At 38.2% G+C, this 14,044-nt stretch overlaps 1 protein-coding gene across 3 annotated transcripts in view; it reads right to left on the bottom strand.

Moving 5' to 3' along the window:
• Nucleotides 1–704: 704 nt before the first annotated feature.
• Nucleotides 705–14,044, bottom strand: part of ZNF277 (zinc finger protein 277) — a 141,101-nt gene continuing 127,761 nt past the window's right edge. Inside the window, exons 8-12 of one of the 3 annotated variants that reach the window (XM_003811229.5) lie at nucleotides 12,310–12,377; nucleotides 10,655–10,751; nucleotides 8,599–8,641; nucleotides 7,438–7,612; nucleotides 705–5,927 (exon numbers count right to left, since the gene is read on the bottom strand). In XM_003811229.5, the coding sequence (XP_003811277.1) occupies nucleotides 5,741–5,927; nucleotides 7,438–7,612; nucleotides 8,599–8,641; nucleotides 10,655–10,751; nucleotides 12,310–12,377 (570 nt within the window). In that variant the 3' untranslated portion in view covers nucleotides 705–5,740. Of the gene's footprint in view, nucleotides 5,928–7,205; nucleotides 7,613–8,598; nucleotides 8,642–10,654; nucleotides 10,752–12,309; nucleotides 12,378–14,044 lie in introns of those variants that run through there. The other 2 variants (XM_008963613.4, XM_063606352.1) reach the window with 2 other exon arrangements.

The raw sequence follows: 14,044 nt of genomic DNA, 5'->3' as shown, positions 1-14,044 counted from the left end.
AAGCACTAACCGGCAACAAAATTTAACAAAAGAAAACGAATCAATTCCAAGATCTTCAGTAGTAAGACAAAATGATGCTCCCAGAGCTCTGCATTCTCCATAACAGAGACTTAGCGGTATCCTGATTTTGGATTCCCCAGGATGCTAGTCCATCTGTGTGTTACCTGATCTCCTTGATCTCTGAACTTAAACCTGATTGGGGGGAATCCTCCTGAAGACGTTAACATGTTTTATCATTCCTGGAGGAAGAATCCACAGATATTTCTCTCAGGGTGACATATGAGACATTTGCATTCTTGCCAAGTTGAGAAATAGGCAATGATGGCAAGCCCAGTTGTGCGGTCTGTTTTGACTCTTTTTTTCCCATTCTGTATTTTCCTTTTGAGCCCTCTCTCTTCAACATCCCCTGATCCAGGGAGTTTGTGCTCTAAATAATGATGGTATAGCTTCCACACTCTCCTGTGTGCTCACTTCCCAGTTCTTTGCCACAGTGGCTCCTGTTGTTGCCTTGGGCTTTGGAATTGCCTCGGCTTGTGAAGGCTGGCTTCTAAGAATAGTTTCCCCTTCATTCCTTCACTTATTTCAGCTGGAAAACATCCTTGGCCTATTCCTGAACTAAAACTGCTGTTGATGTTTCTGCAGCTTGAATCCCTAGGCGTATTGGTTGGAATAAGGCTCGGCTATGAATAATAGAAAACCTTAAATAACTGTGGGAAGGTAGAACTTTATTTCCTTCACATAAATGTGTATTTCAGCATTCTGGGGCTGTACAGTCCTCCAAGGTGTCAGGGATCCAGATTTCTTTGACATTGATGTCTCACCATGCATGACTTCAACCTCACTGCCCCATATGCAGATATCTACATCCTAGGCCACAGGAGGTAGGAAGGGATGAAAAACAAAGCAGAGGGTGCTTATGTCCAGTATCTTAAGGAAGACTCTTGGAAGCTGTCATATGAGACCTCCTGCTTATATCTCATTAGCCACAATTTAGACACGAGTACCCTGAGCTGCAAAAGAAGTGCAGTTCAGGATAACTGAACTTGGAAATGTAATTTTCATTTTAGGTAGTTTTATACCCAACCACACTTTATTATTATTGAAGAAATGGAGGATGGATATTGTGGGCAACTGGACTAGACTAGTTGCACTGGGACCTGGTGAGGACAGACACCTCTGCTGAGCCCTCAGCATATAACCATCCCTTGCTTTCCATCTGTCCAGGTTCCAACAGTACTTCTGCTCCTTTTTTTGGCAGTAGTGGATATGTCCTAGTGCTTGGTTTCTCTCTAGGCCTTTTAGGGAGAAATAGCTGAATTTGTTACAGTATAACTTACTTTTTATGTTGATCCGTTTCCTTCCCTAATGTAAATAGGTCTAATGCTAGTTGTACTTTCTTTTTTTTTTTTTAACTTTCTCTCTTTTCTGGGCCGGACATGTGCTTATCTAACATTTGGTTCTAGATTTATCTAATGGAGACTTCAGTTGTGAGAGATAAGTCAGTAGGTTTTGGTCTGCCAAAAGCAACCATTGTCCAAAAAATCTTGGCCGCCCTCACCTTTCTAAGTTAGATAATCTTAACTGGCTTGCATTTTCTAATTGGATTAACAGCTGATCTGAGCTTGGATTCCATTTATCACTGTCATGCCTGGCTCTCTTCTGTTATCTTCCATCTTGTTGCCTTAATTCTGTCTTAATTCTAAAAATTTCTCAGGCACGTTTCCTTTGGGACACAAGAAGCTCTTGTATTACTATCTATAATTATAGTAACATCTGGAAATTCATCCAATAATTCCTTGAATGTTTTGCTTTCATATTTCCTCTCAAATTGTCCTGACTTTCAGGGTACACTTGGTATCACCGTCCCAGTTTTTAAAGAGCAGTTCCCAGTGGTTTTTATCAAGGAGTCTCTATGTAGCTTAGAGCTACATAGAGTCCTTCGCCAATAGTGGCCTATGCTCTTGCTCCATCTAGGAGTCAGTACAGTTTGCTGAGATTTTGCTTCTATTCTTGTTAGATTTCTTCGGGTCCAAGTTGCCATTTCTGTCCCCAAATGAACCTGAAAACGTTTAGCCACTTAAAAAAACAACTGCTAATATGAATTAAACCCTAAGTACAACATCTTTTCCCTTTTATGTGTTGGTCTGTTCTTCAATTTCATTTTTCCTTTTATATCTATTTGACTTGTTCTCTATCAATTTTTTCTCCAAAAAAGCTTTCTCCTTCCCAATTACCTAGTTTATTGTCTCATTCTTCCATTGCTCCTAACACTGAAGCATGCTCTAAAAACCTCTTCAGACATTCCTTGATGTCCTGAACGAACCTGATTCCTACAGACAGACTGTTGTAGGCACAGTCTAATTGTCTAGACTGCCTCTTTAATCTTTGGTTTTAAAATATTTAACTTAATTGTATCTTTAACTTAGGCATTTTTCATTATAATACAGGCTCCTATATCTCTGTTTGCTTAGTTTTCAATAAAAGCCTTCCATGGTGTCTGCAGAGTGGGAGGGTTAGAAATCTAGAGCTGTGGCCAGAGCCTATGTAATTAACAAATACAGTTGAGTTAGGACCGCATGGTGGGAGGAGGTTGACTCTTGAGTCTCTGGACAGGCAATACGACTCCAAGATGAGTTTTGGGGCATTAACTACACAGACTAGCATTAATAATTGAAAACCAGAGCCTCAGACTCCAGCATTCTGTAGTACATATGCTGCATAAAGAACACACTGTAGGGCTGGGCATAGTGGCTCACTTGAGGTCAGGAGTTTGAGACCAGCCTGGCCAACATGGTGAAACCCCATCTCTACTAAAAATACAAAAATTAGTCAGGCGTGGTGGTGGGTGCCTGCAGTCTCAGCTACTCAGGAGGCTGAGGTGGAAGAATCGCTTGAGTCCGGGAGGGGGAGGTTGCAGTGAGCCAAGATTGCACCATTGCACTCCAGCCTGGGAGACAGAGTGACACTCCAACTCAAAAATAGAAAAGTAAAAAATAAAAATAAAAACCCACTGTAAAGAAAGGTCAGAAAGGCCTTTAGAAGGGGGATTAGGCCAGGAGGGCAGCCCTCATGGATGGGATTAATGACCTTATAAAAGGGTTTGCTATAATTTCAATGTTTTGATGTTCCCTCCAAAATTCCTGTTGAAACTTAATTCTTGCTGCAACAGTGTTATGAAGTGGGGCCTTCAGAAGGGTGATCAGGCCATGAGGGCAGAGGCCTCATCACTGGGATTGATGACCTTACAAAAGGGCTGGAGGGAACTAGTTAGGCCCTTTTGTCTTTCCATCCTTTTGTCCTGTGAGGACACAGCCTTTGTCCCCTCTGGAGGATGCAGTATTCAAGGTGCCATCTTGGAAATAGAGACTGGGCTCTCGAACTGGACACTAAACTAAGATCATGGACCTCCCAGCCTCCAGAACTGTGAGAAAAAAATCTAATTGTTTATAAATTACCCAGTCTCAGGTATTCTGTTATAGTAGCAGAAATGGATGGAGACAATGAATGATAATGGAACATGTTAAATAATATAAAGAAGATACAATCATCCAAATCCAGAAAGCAAGACAACTAATCCAATTGCTTTAACAAATAAGTGGCGTTTAAAAAAAACTGTGAATTGTTATAGATTAAAAGACCCTTAAGAACCACACCAACCAAATATAGTGCATGGATCTCACTTGGAACCTGATTAAACAAACCAACTGAAAAAAGACTTTTTTTTTTTTTTTTGAGATGGAGTCTTGCTCTGTCACCCAGGCTGGAGTGCAGTGGCGCGATCTCAACTCACTGCAAAACTCCACCTCCCAGGTTCAAGCAATTCTCCTGCCTCAGCCTCCTGAGTAGCTGGGATTACAGGTGCCCACGACCACACCTGGCTAATTTTTGTATTTTTAGTAGACACGGGGTTTCAGCATGTTGCCCGGGCTGGTCTCAAACTCCTGACCTCGTGATCCGCCCACCTTGGCCTCCCAAAGTGCTGGGATTACAGGTGTGAGCCACCGTGCCTGGCTGAAAAAAGACATTTTAAAAAACTTTTAATTTTGAAATAATTTCAGACTTTCAGAAAAGTTGCCATAGTACAAAGAATCTCCACATACTTTTACCTAGATTCCCTAAATGTTAACATCTTGCCATGTTTACTTCATTATTCTGTATATACCCTTGTTAGTTTTTTGGGAGTAAGTTGCAAACAAAATGCTCCTTTACCCCTAAATACTTCAGTGTGTGTATGAATATTTCCTGAAAACAAAGACATTCTCATCCCACAGTACAGTTATCAAAATCTGGAAATTAACAACAATACCATAACATTTACTACAAATCTTATTCAAATTTTGCCAGTTGTCCTGCTAATGTCTTTTGTAGCAAAAGAAAAACTTTTTTTTCTTGGTCTAGCATCCAATCCAGGATCATGCTATGCTATCTTTAGCCACCTTTAATCTGAAATAGTTTTTCAGTCTTTGTTTTTTATGATGTTAAAATTTTTGAAGAGTAAAGGCCAATTATTTTGTAGAATGTCCTTCAAATTTGGATTTTTTTTTTTTTTTTTCCTTTTTTTGAGACAGAGTCTTGGTCTGTTGCCCAGGCTGAACTGCAGTGGTGTGATCTCGGCTCACTGCAAATTTTGCCTCCTGGATTCAAGCGATTCTTGTGCTTCAGCCTCCCGAGTAGCTGGGACTATAGGTGCATGCCACCATGCTTGGCTAATCTGTGTATTTTTGGTAGAGATGGGGTTTTGCCACGTTGGCCAGGCTGATCTTGAACTCCTGACCTCCTGTGATCCTCTGCCTTGGCCTCCCAAAGTGCTGGGATTACAGATATAAGCTACTGTGCCCAGCCTCAAACTTGGATTTGACTGTTTCTTCATTATATCCAAATTATGCATTTTTGGTATAAATCTACAAAAGTGATATTCTGCCCTCCTCAGTACATCTTATCAGGAGGCATATAATATTCATCAGTAATGAAACTGATAATATTGTAAACATACATTTTGAGACAAGTGGGAAACACTGAAAACAGATGATATTAAGTTAATGTTAATTTTTTTTAGGTGTCATAATGGTATTGTGGTTATGTTTTTAAAAAATGGCATTTAAATGTTAGTGACATACAAATTGCAGGGAAAAGTGAAGTTAACTGGCTTGATGTCTATTTCTAGGGAATTTGGCCACCCTAGGCAGAAAGCGGTAATAACACAGTCAGCTCTTGATTGTTCTAATATAATGGCCAATTTGCATATTATCCAGGTCTTTAACCATTTCTTCTTTCTTCTGTGGCTTTTCTTTTAGTCATTACATTTACAGCTCACCCAATATAGTACAGAAGGGACATTCAAATTTTGCAACTTGTTGGATGAAGAAGGTCCTTGGGGAGGAGACTGAAACTACTGATTGAAAAATCAGGTTTATAAATAATTTGAACATTTCATTTCTTTGTAATTGACATATCCTTCTATATATAATTATGAGTTTAATGAAATGAGATAATTTAAGATGATCACACAATAAAACTTTATAGCCAAAATACAAAGTCTTCATCTTATTTTCCTACTTCATTTTTTTTTCATGTTCTTAGTAAGTGCATTTTTCTACTTTATTTTTTGAAAAGAACATTCATTTTTGAAAAGTTTATTTCACCAAGGACCAATCTTTTGTTGATGTTCAAATTTAAATTATTCTTTCATATCTGTCTCATAGGAGAAAAACATGAAAAATTGCTTCTGTGGTAGTTTCTTCTAGGTTTTCAAGTACTCTTGTAGTAGCAACTGGTTCAAAATACTGCTTTGTTTCAAAGCATACAGTTTAGATGTATCTTCACTGATGATGGGAACATTTTCATTTTGTTCCTGAGCTGTCAGGTCACTTTCACTGTCAGATAGTGTACACAGGAGAGTGTCATTTTCATAGGTTGGAAAATAATACCTGAAAACAACCACAGATACACAGTATTAAATTACCAAACTAATACAATGTCCAGGTAGCTGAATGTACACATTTACTATAATTTTGCCAGGTATCCTTGCCAACAATTTCATAGCATTTTGCAAAGGCTATACTGGAGACAACTTCTGATTGCTTTCACTTTGACTTTTACTGGCTGACATCAACCTTACCAAATCTACTATCCAGATTTGGTAAACCAAGATCGTGGACCTCCCACCCTCCAGAGTTGCCTCTGGAGTTGTCCGCTGGCCACTTAGCCTCTGCTTGATCATCTATCATGATAAGAAACACACTATCTTCGAAGGTAGCTGACCCCAGTAGTGGGTAGCTCTAGTTGTTTGATACACCTCCTATGAAGCTAAAAATGACATCTTTCTCATTTCTACTCAAAGGTCCTAGTTCTTCCTTATAAGTTAACAAACTTCAAATATAGTTATTTTTTCAAACACAAATTCTTCAAATACTTGAGAATAATAAGCTCTCCCTTGTGTTTTGTTTTCCAGCCTAATTGTTCATTCTTTCTAGGTAATCACAAAAGGAAACACTTATGGAATATAAAGTTTGTTATTCTGGTTCCTTCTCTGAATACATTTTGAAGTTACTTTTGGAATATTACAAATTTTAATTTATATAAGAAGGATCATAAAAACGGTACCCTCACAAGTGTGGGATTTTCTGAAGGAGAAAAACTAGAACTTTCTGGTTAAAGTTCTGGGGGAACTAACTTAACATTCCCTAAGAACAGAAGGAGCTCTGGGCAGCTAGAACCCCACGGCCTCTCAGAGGAGCCCTCGACTGAGGTTATCCAGAACGATGTGAGAACCAGTCCAGAAGGTTCTTGGCAAAGGATACTTGGGAACCAGTCCACAAAGTTCTGGCAAAGGATACGTGGGAATCCAACAACAGATGACCAACTGCTTAATTTTTTCAAGTGCCAATATACAAAATATATACCAAAAGTCCTAGCAGTGTGCAAACTCTGACACAGTAATTTTATTTCTAGGAGTTCAGCTTAATTAAATAATTAGATAAGTGTGCTAAAATGTAGGCATATAGATATTCACTGTATCATTATAATAGCAAAAAGTAAGAAACAACCTAAGTATCTCGCAGAATAGACTATATCCATACAATGGATATTTAGCAACCATTAGAAAGGATGCAACAGATGGATACTGGCTATAGAAAGATATTTACAATATTTTGTTAATAAAATATAATTTAAAAAATCTGTATCTACTTCATCTCTCTACATATGTATCTATCTCCATATCACAAATACTGAAAAATACTTGGTTTCATTTGTAAGAGGGGGATTATTTTAAAAATAAGCATTTTGAATATTTTTACATTTTCCCCCACACTATACTGATGTATACTTTTTATCATAAATATGTATTCCTTTTTTTTCTGTAGGCTTAAAGAAATTAAAGGGACAAAATCAAAGAGTTGGAGTAAAGAAGTGCACATTTGGTTTTGCAGTACGTACTCCAGTTGATCCCACATCTTTCTATCGGGGAGCAGTGAAGTGTGTTTAGTTTCTTCCATGTGAGTTCTTAAGTCTGCTTTGGATTTGAACTTCACATGGCAGCCATAACATCTGCATTGGTGAACTTGCCTCCGAATAAAATTGACCAGTTTCACTTGCTGATAGAAATTTAATCCTGAAAATGACAAAATACAGAATCATTAGACAACTGTTCAGACCCATTTTTTGCACTATTATAATTTCTTAAAGGAGCCACTTATTTTTATTAATCAACCTGAAGAGGTAGTACAATTATAAAGCATAATAATAGATACCAAATAATAACAGCACATATTTACACAGGGCTTATGAGCTAGGCACTATTCTAATAATTTTCCATGTATTAATACATTTAATCTTCATAAAACCCTATCAGATAGGTAGTATCATACCTACATTACATATTAGGAAACTGCCTAGCATCGCATAGATAGCTGTCAGCTGCAAAGCCCATGCTTGACTACTAAGCTAATTATATAAACAATGTATATATATGTCTATAAGAGCAGCAAAGTAACACATCCAAGGACCTAGGAAAGCAGTGACTGAGCTGAGCTGTGAGAAGTAAGTTTTTTACTGTCTTAGATCTATTAGCAAGTCAGTACTTTATGTATGTCTTAATGCCCCAAATCGTTCTATTGTTGTGATACTTAGAATGATACATTGGGTACACCTATAACAAACAATCCTAGCTATACTGCTAAGCAGTGCAGTAGGCATTTACCATACATTATTCACTCCTCATAACATTTTTCTGACCTGAGGCCCAATGTCATAGCCAGTAAGTGCCAGAGCTGGAATCTGAACTCTAGTTTGACTTAAAAATCCATATTCTACTAGCCCCCTCCAATTTATGATATATTATTAACCACTAACTTATATTTCACTTGAAGCACTCATATATGTAGGAAAGAGAAAGAAGGAGTATATGAAACCAAAAACCATATTTGACTATTATGGTTGAGCATCACTGCTTCACAGAGAGTTCTGTCAAGACCATCTATAGAGAGACATGTTTTGGTGGTGCACTCTCCAATCATAGCTACTGAACATAGGCATAGCTTACAGGATGGTTTATAAAAAATGAAGCATCACAGAAAAAAACTTCTGAATCAAACTTACCAAGTTCTGACTTTATTTTGAGAAGATCAAATTCGTGTGCATCCTAAAAAAGGAATGAATACATCTGTAAGCATATGAATTATTTAATCTTTCAGGCTGAAGTTATAAACAGCTTATTCACAGGAGTTTGAGTAGTTTAGAAACTCAGTCTGAGTTCGGTATCTTCTGCTTTTGAAGTCTTCCAAGTCTAACTACTTCCCTCCATACTCAACTTCTTTTTACAGCATAGTCCAAACAAGTCATGTCAATCAGTTAAACCATTATAATTGGGCCGGGCGCGGTGGCTCACGCCTACAATCCCAGCACTTTGGGAGACCGAGGTGGGTGGATCACCTGAGGTCAGGAATTTGAGACCAGCCTGGCCAACATGGCAAAACCCCGTCTCTACTAAAAATACAAAAATTGGCTGGGTGTGGTGGTGGGTGCCTGTAATCCCAGCTACTCAGGAGGCCGAGGCACGAGAATCGCTTGAACCTAGCAGGCAGAGGTTGCAGTGAGCTGAGATCGTGACACTGCACTCCAGCCTGGGTGACACAGCGAGACTCCATATCAAAGAACAGCAACAACATTATAATTGCTCATAGCTTATATCTATAGTTTTTATAATTTACAATGTATCCATTTTGTGGCCTTCTAAAAATGTAGAAGTCTATGTATGCATTCTGCAGTGTGATAAAAGTGTAGGTAAGATATGTTTCTATTGTACTGTGCATTTGGACTAGAATTATGGATATAGGTTCTTTGCCCCACATAGGTAATTTTTACAAATTCTGCTTTTCATTTTATGCTGTCAAATACACTGTTTAAACCTCATAGCTTCTCTTCACTCACACCTTCCTATAAATCACACTTTCTTTTGATTTTTACAATGCACTTATTTTTTGCGTGTTTGTTTGACACCTGCAATTGTCTGTGTAAATGTTTTAACCTACAATCTCACAGATGATAAAGACCATTTAACTCACTGGGATGGCATTTAGTGTAGCACCATATGCAGGATGATTAGGAATTCGTGATGTTATCACTGAAAGTGACCCAGCAGAGGTTAAGGACACCTGTCAAGGATGCCGAAAAGGTAATCCTTACACAGGATAGGCATACTAAGGCTGCCTTCAATACAAAGACATTAAGATATTATGAATTAAATCTAAACACAGGAAATTATACACACATACTAGTGGGAACCTTTTTCAGAGAAACTAAAATCAAGGAAAATGTTTATGGTCTTTTGAGCGCTTTCTAGGCCCTTATTTTACTAAACTAAGAACAGTATTTCTGAATAAGGGTGAGGTGAAAGTGGGTGAAAGTAGAGAATATGGTCCACTATTGGCAGAGGTGGCTGCAGGGAGGGGACGGAGAGATATCAGAATCATCCAGTAATATTTTTCTATTATAATCACCCCTCTGCCCACAAGCTGTGATACTATCATGAATCATTACATGTTCCCCTTCCCTATCCGCCTTGTGCAGCTAAGGATCAGAGGGGCAGGGTGTGTGTCCTCTCTCAGGTATACTGGGGTAAAAAAGGTTTAGAACTGCTAGCTCCAAGCTTCACTATAACATAAAAATGGCATCCAGAAGGGAAAGCCCACACTAGGAATGCTCCCTAGTTTCTTCTCTCCAAATCCTGGCACCTGAAGGAACTGTAGGATCATGCCCTAGCTCCTCTCTACCCACCCTCCTTTTTTCCTATTCCTCCGGGGCCTTTGTAAATGGCAATGTTCTCCCTTCTTGCTCTCCTATTCACCAGCACAAGAAGCACTGGAAAAAAGACTCAGAACCTGTCCCACCTGCTGAGCTAGAATGATCTTGTAAGCATCTCAAAGGTGAGATGGCATCAGTGGTCTGAGAAATCTCACACTAACAAAGAGCTCGGGTCCAGTCAACTGTACTAACTAAATTGCCCTGAGCTCTGGTTCTCCCCGACAGACCTGGCCTGTCTCTTCTGGTTGGAATAATGATTGGGAAACTGAAGTAAAAGCAGATGAGGGTGCAACAATTACTAGCTTTTTCCTGTCAGAATAAAACAAAATTCAAATAAATACAGCTATCTTACCTCCATGTGGACATACAACTTCTCAATTGTTTCTGCTTGCTTTTCACAAAATAAGCAGACTGCCGAGGCAGGGTGTTCTTCCCAATCAGACCAGTCACTGAATTAAAAAAGAAGAGAGAAAATACGGAGATTCCCTTCATTAAGAGAGTATACTACACAGTGACTTGGTATTGCTTTCTCCTTACTAAAAAACCCTGCCAATCTCTTTCAACTCTGACATTTTGGTAAAGACTGTCACATCATATTATGACTCTCTGATATAGCTTTTGAAATTCAAAGCAGCATCATGAAATTAATATACATAGTGAACAGGTGCTGTTCCATTTTCTCCTATTTGCCGTTCTTCTGAGTAGCTATCTCAGTCTACAGTCAGAGGAATGTCGTCCTGAGACAATGAGGTTTAATTTGCAAAGGAGACATATCAGAAAATGTGATGCTCTCTCCCATTAACCACAACCACTGAGTGCACACGCTGTGACGTGTGATGCCGGGAATGTGTTTCTGCATGACAAATAGTGTATTTTACAAAGGCAAACCGTGTCTCTTTCACGAGGGAAATACTGATTATTTTAAACTGGGCAAGTGTTAAATCTGGCGGTAGACAGGGAACTCAAAAAGGATACAGGATCCCTTTTACCACTTTCCCCGCTCCTTGGCATTTCCCTTTTTGAAATACTACCAACTTCTTATCATTCCCAAACCAGGAAAACTGCCAGGAGGGAAGAGTTGTGGAGACAAGGAACACCCATTCAAATTCAGATGAGAGAATTTCTCATGGCAAGCTCAGAAATGATCACTGATAAGACTCTCAAGATCAACCTAACCCAATTCACACAGAAGCTTCCCTATTAGAAAACAGGAAACATTTTCCTTAACTCTATCCATCCAGGAGGGAGCCACCAGTCCCAGCCCAGGTCATGACTTACTATTTATAACCTTTTGTGTCATTAAAACTTTAACATTCACCCATTAAATATTCCAACTAGTATGTCTTAATGGGAAAGATGTTTTTATTTCAGTCTGGAAGACTCTCTGCCTGAATCTCTATGCATCAAGAAAATTCAGCAAATGGCAGCTCTCTACCTTTGGGCTTTACCTCACTATTAAAATAATAATAATTTAAAATCCTGAGAGAGAAAAAAGGCCAAAAAGCTTTGACTGAAAAGAAGATGAAAACTTAGAAATCCTTTTAGGTTGAAAAGAACATTTCTCAAGCTTATAATTTCAAGCAAAGAAGCTGTGAATGTTTAAAGTTAGTCATCAATGGCCCGAACACAGAACAGGATTAACTTCAATGCAGTTATATTCTCTATTCCAATGACAGCAACATGGAGAGTTCAAAGATCACATCACTTCAAGGTCTGAGCACTAACTGAGCAGGCAAAGCACTTCGGAATGTATTTTTCTCTGAATTATATATTACTTGTGTGTTCAATCAATAGCTTTAATTTAGTTGGAATAACAGTGTCTTTAGGAATTTTTATGTCAAAGTTATTTTGAATTCAAGTTTTTGCCACATTACATGAAGGGATGCATGGCTCAGAGAAGGTATTTTTTTCTTCTTATGTTCCCGCTTCATAATTTAAACCAAACTAAAGCATTGTCTTCTTACTCTTGGAACACTGCAATTAATTAGCAGCAATAACAACTCTTACTCTTCCTGACGGTCCAGCAACTCCCGATCATCTTCCAACTGAACTTCTTCCCACGATTTTCCAAGTTCCTTTGTAGGAAGAACAGAGGGATGAGAGAGATTGGGGGAAAGAGAAGGGAGAGAGTATGTAGAACTTTGAAAAAAATCAAAACCAAAAAAATAAACAAAACCACCCATGTTTAAATGGTTTTGAAACAGTACAAGTAGGATATACAGATGGCCCAACTTATGATGGTTTGATTCAACACTTTTTTTTGACTTAATGACAGTGCAAAAGCAATATGAAGTTGAAACCTTAATGAGATAATTTTTTAGAGAAGCAGCAATATCCTTTCAGTCAAGTTCTTTTCTCTTAAATTTGAACCAGTGTTTCTAAACCCTGAATGAGTATTAGAATATCTGGGATTCTAATGGCCTTTGTTCATTGTTACATTTCCAGAGCCTGGCATACAGTGGGTACTATTACTATAAACTATTTTTTGAGTTGAATTAGAAAGTAGAATTCAATTTGTTAGAAATAAAAAATAAAAAAATACACTTGAGGTCAATTTAGATTCTACCTCAAAAGGTTTTTTTAAGGTGATTAAATGAATGAGTTACTGTCTATAAAGAAATAGTACTAGGCATGAGTAGGTGCTCTAGTACCTACTCAAATCCCTTTTATCCTTTACCATCAGTGGAAAAGTTCCACTCTTTTGGGGCTATGTCTGGCAAGCCTAGTCACAGCGTTAGCAAAACTATGGAGTGATGAGTAGGAATGATTTATTTTGGCCCGATTCTTTTGTTCCCCTTGGGCCGTTTCTTCTTCTCTTCTTGCCCTGTCTTCTTTCTATCCAATCTTCCCATTGTGCCATGCAAAAGCAGACAATGTCACAAAGAGAGAGGTAGGAACATTAATGGATATGTTTTCAAGCAGCTAAACTATGGTTAGGATCAAGCCCACCTGACCTGCTACAAGCATGGATAGCTTTGTTGTTCGATATCCTTTTGGAAAAACAAAACCAAAATTCACTCAATTATGGACTCTTTTTCCCCCAAATAAAGGTATTCATCTAGCTAAAAACAAAGAACTATGAGTGCCATTATGATTTAGAGGGAGAAAGAAAATCCATTATTCATCAACTTAATGAGAGGTTTTGAAGCTGTCATTATCTATCAGCTAAATGATGCATACATTTAGATATACAGAGATCTATCATAATGTCATTAGAGATGGTTAATTTGGACTCTATAATGTACTTCCCAGAGTCATCATGAAGTGTCTGAATCTCATTACAGAACACCAAAAATGGCCTCAACACTGCCAACAAGATGCTTGTTAGAAAGTTTGGTAATGAATTAAATCTTTCATGCCTTACTTGGTTTTTCTGTACTTGGACTTAAGGTCATGGTTTTATTGCTGCAAGGTATTACTAAAGTATGGGCCTTCTGTGATTTGATCATTCTGAATGATAAGGGCAATTGTGGCTTGTCAATGAATATTTTGAGCCAAAAGTAACAAAAAATATCTTTCATTGTTAAACTTCTAAACTCAAAGCATTATTTTGCAACTTCCTCAGTGTTAGGTACAATATGTAGAGAGTTATCTAGGCCACACAGCATTAACCACTTACCCTACTTGAGAGGAAAATGAATGTACATGTTTATCAGTATATTAGGAAATAAGCAATTTGCACGTGAAAGTGGCCCAGTTTCCTAGAGTGCTCTGATTTGGTACAGTTAAAGATATGATTTAT

This window comes from Pan paniscus, chromosome 6 (genome assembly GCF_029289425.2).
Source record: "Pan paniscus chromosome 6, NHGRI_mPanPan1-v2.0_pri, whole genome shotgun sequence".
NCBI lineage: Eukaryota > Metazoa > Chordata > Mammalia > Primates > Hominidae > Pan > Pan paniscus.
The sequence above is the reverse complement of the archived record's forward strand: the minus strand, read 5'-3'. Positions and strand labels throughout refer to the sequence as shown.